This window comes from Pithys albifrons, chromosome 6 (assembly GCF_047495875.1).
Source record: "Pithys albifrons albifrons isolate INPA30051 chromosome 6, PitAlb_v1, whole genome shotgun sequence".
In the NCBI taxonomy this organism is placed as follows: domain Eukaryota; kingdom Metazoa; phylum Chordata; class Aves; order Passeriformes; family Thamnophilidae; genus Pithys; species Pithys albifrons.
The window spans coordinates 31,514,423-31,528,137 of record NC_092463.1 but is presented as its reverse complement, the minus strand read 5'-3'; the positions used below and the strand labels follow the sequence as shown (position 1 = coordinate 31,528,137).

At 39.2% G+C, this 13,715-nt stretch overlaps 1 protein-coding gene across 2 annotated transcripts in view; it reads right to left on the bottom strand.

The window, feature by feature from the left end:
• Nucleotides 1-10,807, bottom strand: part of CDIN1 (CDAN1 interacting nuclease 1) — a 130,572-nt gene extending 119,765 nt beyond the window's left edge. The window contains exon 1 of one of the 2 annotated variants that reach the window (XM_071558033.1): nucleotides 10,513-10,807. In XM_071558033.1, coding sequence (XP_071414134.1) covers nucleotides 10,513-10,613 — 101 coding nt within the window. In that variant the 5' untranslated portion in view covers nucleotides 10,614-10,807. The remainder of the gene's footprint in view (nucleotides 1-10,512) is intronic. The other variant, XM_071558031.1, reaches the window with a different exon arrangement.
• Between the last annotated feature and the right edge of the window lie 2,908 nt (nucleotides 10,808-13,715).

Here is a 13,715-nt window from a genome sequence, read left to right as displayed (position 1 = left end):
AAAATCGAGTTGTTTGTCTTGCTGTCTTGAAGTAAATATCATAAATACTGAATCTGGTTACGAAATGAAAACCAACATATTTGTCTTACATAAACCAAAGTTTTCTCTCAAAGTTCACTGGAAAATCAAACAACTATGAAGTTTATCTACATGTATGGACAGCAAAAGATCTTACCATTTACCATGAAGTTTAAAAATAATTCTGCGTAATCCTTACATGCAGGATGTCAGTATTGAATAACTCTCAATAAGTCTACTAAGTTATAAAAATAGCAGTTTTATTTTCCATTCTATCCTGTTACTTTTTTCTTATATCAGTTTACACAATACCATGGAATGCTACAATTATTTTAACCAACTTGCATCTCTTGCAAAAATGCCAAAACCAACCCAAAATCTGTTAGCGATTCAAAACTTGATCTATTCTCTTCATTCCACCCTCCTCTCTGGATGCTGAAAGCCAGACAGAACAACCATCTAATTCAAGTACTGACACATGAAAGTGTAGGAAATTTTTGGCAAGCCCAGCCACACTAAACAGAACCACTGAGCAAACACCTTTCCCAGCACTGCATCTCTGCTGCTGTACAGCCTGCTGCATAAGGTTCCTCTGCAGGAGGGTCAATTGTTTCTCAGATCATCAATGCTTTTTCCAAATATTTTTGTTTTGCTTTAAGGAAACTATTTCAATAATAACACCCCTGTTTCATTTTGATTTTCAATCAACTCCTCCAGTTAGCAGCACAGTTCCTTTCTTGGAAGTGCTTCACTTAATGCTTTAAAACACTTGAAGAAGCAGTGATCAGAGTATGGAAACTAAATTTTCTTCATTAAATCTACTGAAGCAGATATTAAAAATGCATTTAATATACTGGGGATGGCTGGTGGGCATCACTGACTGTGACAGGCCAGTTACTGATGAGCTGCTGTCAGACGGCCTTCTCAGCAGGGATCTGTGTCTAAGGCTGCTGAAGGACAGCAATATCTTCCCTTGTGTGTAAGCTCTATTCATCTCCCAACTATTTACTAAATCACAGACCTCTGCACACAAACCCAGTGTTTCGGCGCATGCTAACAAATGATGGATGGCCTAGTCAATTCGTTATGTCCTGAAAGCGTGATTTCCTGCCATTCCAATCATCAAACCTCTAGAGCCTTCAGAGCTGATCAGTCCTGGAGAATATATTTTGCAGGCTCTATTAAAAGAGTAGAGGTTCTTTCCATTAGTCTCAAACTTTTTTTTTCCTAGCTGATTTAAAGAGAACTCTCTCCTTCCCACAGCACCACTGCTCCCACTCTTCTAAGTATTCAGCAAATGTACCTTTAGTATGTTAGTAAAATAGCACCCCTGTAACACCAGCCAGTTAAAAAGACAGATTTTTTTATGACTACTATAAAACGCAATCTTTTACTTAAATTAATCTATATGTCTTTATTATGCAACCTTGACAACTCCCTAAACATTTTGTAACTTAGCTTTTTTGATCAAATACCTTTAGCAGCAATGGAGTGCTCAAAAGGACCCGTTTTCTTTGTATTTGACTAGTGAAACATATTGGAGCTCTCTTAATTGTGTTCCTCTTAGAAGAATAAGACACTTAGGAATAAACTTCCGTTGTTCAAAAGATGGGTTAGCTGCCAGAGAAACAAAGCTTCTAGATTTCACCCTTTGCATAGCAAGGCAATATACTTGACAGTCTTCTACATGCTACACGAGAAATTTTATTTACCTATTCAGTGATCTGTAAGAGCAGAATATACATAACTCACACCTCTCATTCTGAAACACTGAGCTTCAAGTGACATAGTCCACGGCCGCTGAAGAGTTAGATGTCTACAATACTGCACAGTTTTTGAAGGTGGTATAATATGAGTAAACTTTAGGTAATCAAGCATTTAGTTACTCTGAAGTGCAAAGACCTTGGATTTCTTTGCTTGCTAGGTGTGATCCAGCCATAGCCAGTACAAACCAATCCACACTGCCCTACCATTCACCTCAACCTTGACCTGGAGATTAAACTCACTTTTATTGCACACAAAGGTCATTTGTGTTAGGTCAAAATTCAAAGTCCCTTGTCAGCTAAGGTTGATATATTCCAACCTTTCCTACTCTAATGCATGAAATTTTTCATGGTGAGGTCATATTCAGCAGACAGTGTATTCAGCAATTTATCGTGCCATGGTAATATAGCCCAGAATATGATTGTCCTAAAAACAATGCATGAATAAAATATTTTTTGTTCTGATGCAGCAAATCCTCTCTGCTCATAAAACTCGAGCCTAGACTTATTTGCAGGCTTCAGAAGAATGATACAGTATGGATCTGTTTCTGAAATACAGTCAAAAGTTACCATTTTTATCATAATACTCCTTAAATACAAGCAACATGAACATAAAGGTATCCCAAAATCCACAAGTCAATTAAAATGCACATATGGTCAGTGTTAAAAATTCCACTTCATCCTTCCTTAACAACCACCATAATCTTGCCCTTAAATCTACAGACATCTGTTGGTCCGTCTGATGACACCAAGCTTGTTTTAGAATGAAATACTTAGAAAAAACTGTGCCACATGACTTGTATTTCTATTACACTGGTGATTATCACATCCATGGAATCTGCAAATTGTCAAAAAGCACAACCAAATTAAAGTGCACAAAGTAACACAGTAGTGTACACTGCGGCCAAGATAACTCCCCAGCTTTGACAAATTAAAGGATTTTCCTTCTTTTCTTTTTCTTTCTTTCTTTCTTTCTTTCTTTCTTTCTTTCTTTCTTTCTTTCTTTCTTTCTTTCTTTCTTTCTTTCTTTCTTTCTTTCTTTCTTTCTTTCTTTCTTTCTTTCTTTCTTTCTTTCTTTCTTTCCTTTCTCTTTCTTTCTTTTCCTTTCTTTTCTTTCTCTTTCTCTTTCTTTCTTTCTTTCCTTTCTCTTTCTTTCTTTTCCTTTCTTTTCTTTCTCTTTTTCTTTCTTTCTTTCTTTCTTTCTTTCTTTCTTTCTTTCTTTCTTTCTTTCTTTCTTTCTTTCTTTCTTTCTTTTCCTTTCTTTTCTTTCTCTTTCTTTCTTTCTTTCTTTCTTTCTTTCTTTCTTTCTTTCTTTCTTTCTTTCTTTCTTTCTTTCTTTCTTTCTTTCTTTCTTTCTTTCTTTCTTTCTTTCTTTTCCTTTCTTTCTCTTTCTTTCTTTCTTTCTTTCTTTCTTTCTTTCTTTCTTTCTTTCTTTCTTTCTTTCTTTCTTTCTTTCTTTCTTTCTTTCTTTCTTTCTTTCTTTCTTTCTTTCTTTCTTTTCCTTTCTTTCTCTTTCTTTCTTTCTTTCTTTCTTTCTTTCTTTCTTTCTTTCTTTCTTTCTTTCTTTCTTTCTTTCTTTCTTTCTTTCTTTCTTTCTTTCTTTCTTTCTTTCTCTTTCCTTTCTCTTTCTCTTTTTCCACTCTCTTTTCCTTTTTCCTCTTTTTTCTCCCTTTTATTTCCTTTTCTCTTGCATTTTAGCTGTTTACCTTCTTATCTACATTTTTCTCTTTTTTCTCTTTTTTTCCTGACACTTTTCTCTTTTCTCTCTGTATTTTCTGTTTCTTTTCTCTCTCTCAATTTGTTTTCTTCTGTATTAAACAAGAGCACTTAACACACAGATCCAACAAACTCAGAATGCATTTCCAAATTACAGGGAACTAATTTCCACGTCTGCTTTAAAAGGCCCCCTCCAATCACTGTATTTCACCATCAAATCTTCAAGGGATTTAGGATTGGCTTCTGAGTGGTTTGTCTAAATTCCTCAAGGCCAAAAAAGGTTTTGTTTTACTCAGCTAAAATGAATTTCACAACTGTAGTAAGTCCTGTTCTGTGAGATTGGGTTTTTTAATAAAATGAACTGTACTCCCACATGGTAGCACTTCTCATTCTGGAAGGGGAAAACATTAAGAGAGAAAAAAGAGATTTATCAGTATTCAAGAAAGAAAGTAAAACCGTAAGTTTCATTGTGTATTTCAAGAAAATGTCAAGAATAACATTTAAACTAGCTTTGCAGTTTGCTAGGGTGGACAACATATGTGGGAATGCTTGGAAGAAAGAAGATGGTTACACTTTAAAAAATTGTAGAAAACTACAATGGACTTCCCTTGAAATTACCTTTCATGCTGACACACACTTGTATATTACATCTATTTTTCTGTTAATAGGTAATATGGAAACAATGCAAAAAACCCCTTTCCATGTCTTTCCAATCAAATCTGGAAAGGATCCATGTCCTCAAGACACAGTACTTACACGTGCCAGTATAAGTTTTCTGCCTAAATCCTGTCTGTTGGTGTTGGATAGCCATAAAAGTAAGCAGGAGCAGATACAAAAATCATGTCGGGTTTGCTATGAAAAGTGCCTTTCCAGGCAGAAGAGAGTACAGCTGAAGCGTCACATAGAAGTGGGTTGTCTGCTCATAGATACAAACTCCCTAATAATGCCGTGCTTCAGTCCTGTGCCTAGAGCTATGAGAGCCACATAGACACCTATCTGCCCTCTGCTCCTGAGCTTCACTGCCAGTCCATCCTCCTGGGTACTGGCAGGTATAAATGGCACTAGAGCAGAGCACAGAGAATTCTCCTTCCTCCTTGACTCAGTCTGCAGGCTCTACAGTACAGAAATGGGAAGTAAAAACAAAAGAGGGGCGAGAAAAAGACAGAAGCAGGCCTACTTTCCTGCTTCCCACCACAACCATCATGGGCTCAGCAGTAATGCTTACTCATCTAAGCAACTGCACAAACACAGAATAAATTTATTCACAAAAACCAATATATTTCCTTATCAATAAGAGGAAATCAGAAGCCTATCCACCCTAAACTCTAAAAAACAAAAACAGAGGCAACAATGACACTGAAAAAGAAGTAAAAAATGATACCTTAGTCTTAAGCAGCCGCTAAAAGAAATAATACTGATACCATACATTTAAATGTCTTTAGGGCCTTAGTTTCAATATGAATCATCACTGAGAGAGTGATAAAAATGAACAAGTAATAAACAGATTTTTTTTCCCAATTGACATTGTAAGACATTACCATGCAGACACATTTTTTTAAAATGAAAAATCTTGCTGAGATCTTTCCAGGCCTAGTGTCATTTAATAAATCAGTAATTTGGAGAAAGATAAAAATAATTACTGAAAATGTGTGTAAAACTGAAGAGATACTAAGTAATGAAGAAGAGAGGTCATGAATGCAGAGGAACATGTATCCCTTGATATGCTCTAGAAATGACTGTGTGCATTGTGATATATGTATGTATGCATGTATGTAGGGCTCAGCCTCACGAAGGTTTGGGAAGGTCTCTCCCCACGTGGGTGTGCCCTTCCAGCCTGCACGGTGGATTTTTTAAGTGAGGCACAGAACTGGCCCCACCGTTTAAGTCCCAAGGTCCATCTGCCATGGCTGACTGAGCTTGGACAGTGACAGCGAAGTCCTTGGGACTGTCACAGCACCCGGTAATAAGCGGGGCAGACCCTGCTGAGCATCTGAGATCTGATGGGATCGGATGGCAGGGAGGCATTGAACTGCCAGGGGATGGTCCCACTGAGACTCAAACTCAGGTCCTTGGGATTCAGAGTCCAGAGTGCTCTCCTTTACACCATGGGACCGCCCCCTCAAATATCAAGTATATCAATATGAAACTGCGCATTATGTTGTTCTCTTGCTTTTTGGAAAAAAGAAGAAGAAGGAAAAAAAAGTACTTCTCTTATATTTATGCCAAGTTCCCTTACCTTTCTGCTGTAAAAAACCTCTTCCTGATTACATGCAAGTAAGTTTTCACAAAAGGGACACAAACAAGACAGTACTTCTTTGAATAGATGCACAGAAGAGAAGAACTGCACACAGCAGCTGATAAAAGTTCTAATACTTTGAAATCCTAGTACTTTGAAAATCTCTGTAACACAGTTTGCACTCAAACAGGCTCAGAAACTAATGCTTCTTTTACAGGACTGCAAGTGAAGGTACCTAAAGGAAAGTTAGGCTAGAGGTACCAACTTTGTTTAACAACTTGAAGAAAGGAACAGAAACAACATAGACAAGAAAAACTGTGGTATGGAAGAATATAGCACTCCTAAATGGACTGAAATACATTTCACAACAGTTCAACGCAAGAACTTGAAAAGCATATAGATGTTGGAATCACTAAAAGATGCTCAAGGCTACTGAGACAACTTGAACTGTAAGAAAGTTTATGGAATGTCCAGTTCAAGCACAGCCTAGTCTAAGAAACTCAAAGACTCAGAACAGAACCAATCAGAACAAAACTCTCATGAAAATTCCGCCAAGAAAGTATTGAAATTAATTGGGTCAGCAAAGGTTACATCCTTAGAAAGGTTGGTAGACACCACAGGAAGATTCAATCAAGAAAATTGAAATATTCAATCAGAATTGGATGCAAAGAAAAGCAGCAAAATAGGTACAAGGTATATATTTGAGAAGGGTCCAGTCATTTGTCAAACATGTTCTACTGGTAAGAAGCTTTAGAAAAAGTTTCTGAGAGAAACAATGTATTCTTCCATATTTCGATGAATTGAAAAAAACTGAAACTAACAACGAAACAGCAAACAACTGAACCAAAGTACCAGAATACCAGTTTGGATATGAATTGAACTCTTAGAAACTGGACTTTTCAGAACAAGTTCAAATAGTTTTGAATACTGGTAAAAGTTTTAAAGGTCTAACTTACATCTTGTTACTATAAACAGGTAGGGGTAAAGTGATTCCTACCTAGAAGATTCTACTTGCAGGAAGCTCTAACTACCATTTGAGAGAGGAACATACACTGAAAATAAAAGAGACTGCAACTTTCTCAGAACATTTCCTGCAATTCCCAACATTTTCTACAACCAGCCCTACAATGGGTAATTCAATTTAGACACTAGGTCTCATTGAAAATACCAGTATCTCAGAAGAATATGAGTCCATAGCTGAAGAGAAAGGAGAAGAATAAAATACAGAAGTAACAAAGAAAATCACAAATTATTAGCAAGTAGATAAATTTGGGTGAGAAACAAATGAGAAAAGGTGAAACACTGAACATAAAGAATTATAAGTCCAGTGGCATATGCATTAAAAAGACCAAAGGAATTATGAATCAGCAATCCACTATTGGCAGAGATTTATGGTGCTTCATACTCAAAAGTACATTTTGATAATCCTCAGGTTATCCAAATATCCTGCTATTAAATGTGAATGTGTTAGAAGACAACTGCTAAGCATGCAACATATACCTTAAGAACAAAGAAATGAATAATACATTGGTAATTGCCTGGCATGGAATATGAAGCACAGCACTAACAGAAAAAGAACAGCAATTGATTCCCAAATGTTTCCAAAATAACTGGATTTTAAACAAAGTAGACTAAATCTATGCTGTCTGTAAAGTTACAGGGTTGTAAAAAAAAAACCCAAGCCAATCCCAATGCTTATATAAAGATACTTATAAACAGTATGAGAAGCAGTCTAATTTTGACTTTTTGACATTAATGAGTCACATGGCAACACTCTTTTGAAGTAGTAATCTCACCTGCTGAAGTAATTCAATAACAGTAAAGCACAAACTACCCTGTTAAAAAATTATTTAGATTCACAGGTCAGGTTGGCAGCCACAACACATCATACCTATACACTGAATGGTGGTATTCGTTTTATGGAAATTACAGCTTATTCTTAGGGGGAAATTTCAGAAAAAGAGCAGGCCTTCTAACTAAATATACTTTATACAAATAAGGAGCATAAACTTTGAGACTTTGGGAGACACAACACCCAAGGGAGAAAACAAGAGATAAGACTGTACTAGAAAAAAACCTGAGCAGATTAATGCAGAAATTCAAAGACTCTCAATATCTATGAGGCAGTGGGAACCAGAAATATTTGAAAACTGTCAATTTATGTATTGCATTACCAGTAGAATACTGATCCTTCCTGGAGAAAGATTGAAAGTGCAAGGTGAAAGCAGCTATTATGGTATGGATGTTAGTACTTTCTATTTTGAATCAGCAACTGTTACCATATAATAATGACAAAGTGGCCACAAAGACTTCCATCACACTGCAGGGACCATGATGAATTCTGGAATATTTTCTTAAAAAGACTGAATTAGAAAGTTGCAGTGGGGGTTGTTTTTTTTGATTCTGGCTTTCATAAAGAAAAAAAAAGCAGCCACAAAGTCCAGTCAGACCCATCTCATCCTAGAAGAGAATGACAAAGGTTCTAGATTATAAGAAATATACTCCAGTTATAAAGCACACACTTGAAAAGCCTCCCCTTTAATACGGCACACACGTTCACAGATCTCTGCAGCCAGGTTCTTTTACAAGGTAACAGTTATAGAGAATGACTGTTTTCCACATTATAACATGTATCTATTTGAATACATCTCCCTTGCTGCTAAGGCAGGCAGTGGCCTTGGAATGTATTTTCTTCTGCATCTGTCCTGTAACAAGAAATAAACAAAGAGACAACAAAGAAATACCACTTCCTGAGCCATTCACAGAAAGGGCACATGTACGACTCCTCAAAATATACTTAAGGCAGGCATTTTTGAAAAAGCTAACAATTATTTCATCACTCAAATAGAAGATTTTAGCCTTCTGCCAGGATGAGCAAACAAAATTCAGGAGAGACCTACAAGCAGAATTCAAAAGAGGACATTCTCATATCATAATGTGAATAACAAGATATCAGTATGCTCTAACAAGATATCAGTATGCTAAGCCAGCTAATTATGGAAGCAACTACTATAGCTAAGCTTTGCTTGTCAGTGTTCAACACATCAGCTGCTTAAAATAAAATAAAAAAAAAAACCACATTATTTTTTTCCTAACTAACCCTGACCCTGAGAACTAGCTCAGTTGGTTAGAGCCTGGTGCCAGTAACATCAAGGTTGCGGGTTCCATGCCCATACCGGTCATTCACTTCAGATTTGGACTTGATGACCCTTGTGGGTCCCTTTCAACTCAGAATATTGTGTAATTATGTGATCTTCCAATGTCAGTTGCACATAGTTTTCAGGAGTCATCAAATTCTTAAACCGAGGACTCAAGGGATCTTTTCCAACATCAAATGAGTGAACTGGGAAGTAAAATTTATCAGACAGGCCTGGTCTTTTTCTGACAAACTTGTTTTCCCTATTACAGACATTCATGGGCTTATGGATCTGTTTTGGAAGCAGGTTCTGACCTGGAAAACCAACCCAAATTCTAACTTTCTTTCAAGACAGCTTTATAAGACTAGAAAAAGAGAACATGTGCATGTGTGTGCATGCACACACAAATACATGTAAACACTCTCTCCTAATTTCATTAGCACCAAAGTGGCAAAGCCACATCTAAGCTCCTTAGACATACACTGTGGGTAAGTGCTGTCCAAGTTGCAGAAGTACTGTGCAAGGTGAGCTGGGTTCCAAACAATTCAACTCAATGCATTCCCTGAACCAACCACAGTTCTTTAGAGTCATTTGCTCTCTATAACAGGGCTATTCCCTCAGTTTGATTTTGAACCACATTACGCATTTCCCTGAAAAGGAAAATATTTCACTGGACAGTTTAAAAACCTAAGTTACTGTTGGCTCATCCACGTACTCTAACTAAGTTACAGTGTCAGTTTCTTCCACCACACTTGTGGTAAGACTAGCAAGGCTCATTCAGGAAGCATGTAAATGATTTTGTGTTTTACTTATTTCTCTCTCTGAAGAAAATAAGCACAACACCTAACCCCCTGCATTTTTCTGTATTATTTCTGGTGATTTTAGAGACAGCATCACTTTTCCCCACAGAACCCACTTTGCTTTGCTTTCCAATTCAGCACTCATAATCATTCCCTCAAACCTGCAAATCAAAGTGAAAATCCTTGTAACATCCCTTACAACGGTGTAGTTGTTGGAAGTGAATTCTGGCAATGAAGACTAATGCATAGAGCACATCCTGTCGTGTACACCTTTCTATGATAGTCTATGGTCATTTGCAAATGTTTTTGACAATTCTGAACGCAGCTCAGGCAAGGAAGCAGATGAATGGCCGTATGTCAGAAGACGATTCATTTTTCAGCCTTCAATTGCAAAGCAGCAACAGGTAGAGAATTACAGGTCCAGAAAGTCCCTTCTGCCTAAGGCACAGGGGCAGTGATATTGCAGCATGGATTCCACTTGGGCCTCAGCCACAGGGGTACAGCCCGAGCATTAAGGCTTCATTCACAGTAGGAGATCTGCTTGGTGTTTACGGGCCTCACGATGGGACCCAAAAGCTTTCACTTTGGAGTGTGCTGGGGGTCCAGGGGGAGGCTTGCTTTATTTCGTGCCAACTCCTCAGGTCACGACGGTGTGTGAGTAGTACCTTGCTCCCAGCTGCAGCTTCAGGGACTGTGTGCGTGTCCTAGTGATTTTGTACCGTGTGGGGCCTGACTGGGGCACCGGGTGGGGTGGCGGAGCGGCCCCCGCGGGCCCGAGCCCGCCCGCATCGAGCCCGCAGGGCCCGGCCGGAGTCCCGCGCTGGAGAGCGGGAAGCACTTACCTAGGGAACTTCTCCTTCAGCTTCCTCAGGCTCTGCCGGGTGGGCTGCACGTGCCCCAGGAACTGGGCTATCTCATCGTACTGGGCTTTGCTCAGCTTCATGCCCCACGGAGGCACCGGGAGGGGCGCGGTCTGAACCGCCCCGGCCCCGCGGCCGCGCCGAACGGCGAGAGGCAGAAGGCCAGGGGTGGCGGGGCGGGGAATCACGACACCCCCGGGGCGCCCTTTGCCACCGGCCCGGTTCCCAGCCAGCCGCGGGCCGCCGCTTCCCGCAGCTCCGCCCCGCGGCCCGTCCGGGGCGGTGCGAGGGGGGCGGTGCGAGCGGCCATCCCGCGCCGCTGGCTCTGCGCAGCCGCTCGCCCGGGCTGGTCGCGCTGCACCGGCGGGAGCGGCCGTGGCGGGGTGCGCGGGTCCGAGGGTGCTGCGGCGGAGCGGGCGCCTGAGCACTCAGCGCCTCACGCCCGATTTGCCGCCCCGCAAGTCGCTCCTACGAGCCGCTGTGGCACCGGCGAGGGCGGAGGGAGCCGGCGGGTCGGTGCTGGTGCGAGTAGCGAGGTCCGCCGGGGCGGCCCCCATGTGCGGGGCCTGTCTCCCGGAGTGCGGGGTGGCAGCCCTACTGTATTATGGCAGAAAAGTACAATTTCGAGGCCCTTTCTAAAAGTCACGCTGAAATAACTGCGTAGATGGTGTAGCGGCGGCGCTGCAGATGCGGACAGGGCCTTGCAGGCAGCCTTGAACATGCACAGTGAAGGCTCCTGCTTCCGTTTAGAAGACCATCCAAGGCAGTGCATGGATTTACTTCAAAGTTTGTTAGCGCTCAAACCTCAACAAACTATCATCAAATATCATTTAAGTATCAATAAATATGTTCCAAACCTTAGTGTCTGTGCTGGGCATTTTTAATAATTACTAAAACTTCGAAGATAGGTATATACTTATATAAGTATAGAAATACTCAAGGTTACCAAGAGAATTGGCCATGCATATGACAGAAATATAAATGCACCCTTTGATTTCAGTTTGTGTTCATTAACCATATAAAGGCTACTGGAGTCCTAATGTTCAGGTTTCAACCTCTGTATGGGTTGGGAACTGATTTTTAAACTTTCTATAAATTTTAGGTCCATTCACTTGCTTTCTGTTTTGAAAGTTTTAGGATTGTGTTTTGAGTGTTTTTCTGCATCTTAGCCAGAAACTTCTTGAAGTTTCTTGCAAGAGTACAAGATCTGGAACTTCAACAAAGAGCGAATATCATGGATGTGTCACCACGGTCAGTCAATTAGCAGTATTGGTGAGACTGGTTTCTGATTGATTGAGAATGCCCAAAGAACCCTCTATCACTTGATCCTCCATTTAGTGACTTTTGTTTGGAACTTGATGCCTTCCTGGGACCAGCTGTTTCTGATACTATAGTCTAAATTAAAATGTTTGAAACTCATTAGTTACCCCACAGTATAGGAAAATACAGTGAGGCTGAGCCAAATTACAGATTTCGTTCCTCACTCTGAGACCAAAAATAATAGGTGATATTGAAAAAGGAGCATTCTTTTAATGAGCAGCATTATTTAATGTAAAGATACTTTGTTTTCTTTAGCTCTGTCAAAGAGTATAGCAGGAGATACATGTGTTTGGGAGGAAAGGGCGTGTTCCTTTCAATCTGATATCCCCTTTAAAGGCCCATAAGAATATAATTTTCGTGAAACATAGAAAAGGTAATTTACCCCTATCTTTCCAAAGATGATAATTATACCTTTTTCTTTTGAAATAGATTTAAAAGAAAATAATTAAATGGTTTTTCTCTACCACTACTACTGCTTGTTTAGGAACAATCAGTAATGCTTCTTTAAAATAAAAAAGCAAACAACATTTTTCTGTCTTTGCTGAGTGATAATTTCTAGTGAAGATGTTTTTAAAAATCTTAATGTTGCTATCTGTAACTTCTATATGTGCTCAGTTCACTTGTTCACTAGCACATGTTCTTGAATTTTTTGAAATAAATCGATAACACTTCAGTCTACAATGAACAGAGTTGAAATAATTAGAACTGCAGTATGAAGCTATCAGTCAATGGACAAAACTACAAATATCTGATATATGTATTATGCATATGTTTTGTAGTCTCTCCTACTGTATCAAGGTTTTGTGGATTTCCAAATTATTTTTTAGAAAAGCCAATAACCTTCTAACATGAAAGTTCAGTGAAACAGAGAGGAGCTAATATCATGCTGTCATAAGGAGGTAAGAGCCCTCAGATGTGAACTGCTGCAGAGAAGCATGGTGCAATGCAAAACATAGATGAGAAGTTCTGTATGCAAAATATAAGCCATCCTTGGCCTAAATTAGTTAATACAGAACTATTCCAATGAGACATTGCAGAAATCCAGGGAGAAAAAAATGAGATGTTCCTAGCAGAAAGAGTCCATTAAACAAGCAGATCATATGTAATTAAGCTGTGGACGTCTGTATTGTAAGATGTAGATGGTGAAAGTTTTCATATATTCAATAAGCAACTGCATAAAATGTAAGAAAAATAAAAGGCATGAAAAATTTGCGTTTGGCTCAAGGAGGTGAAATGTTGCAAATGGTTGCATTCTGGGGGAACATTCTCAGGACGTAGTTATATGCTTGCTTTCATTATAGATTCTTTCCATCGTATCTGCCTGAACCAGCTGCTTTTGATTTTTGCCCTGAGGTTGGTTTCCAGTCCCTCTATTATATAAACAAAGTTTCCTTCCAAGAAGGACAGTAGACTAAAGAGAAAAAACTGTGGGAAAAAGACACAATTGGGAATGACAAGAGTGTGGGGGGAAACCCAAGAGGACATATAACCTATTGGGGTAAAATAGACAGGGAGACAGAGTGAAACATCTGTCAGAGGACTTCCAGTAATAACCATCCTTCCTTGTAGATAGTGTTGGGCACAGCTGGTGTAGGACAGTAGGTAATGGACTCGGTCCATTGTTTTTTTGTTTTGTTTTAGTTGGTAATGTATGATATTTGTACGTGTCTCGCATTACTTTGAGAAGACAATTGCATAGTGTGATTTACAGCCAAGGTCAGAGTTAAAATACCATTTATTATTCTCCACAGAGCTTAAACCTGCTGTGTTTTGAGAATAGGTAATTATAGTATGATATTATGAGGAATCAATTCTTGCACAAAGTGCAAATTCTTATTTGATTTTTATGACCTTACATACCGATA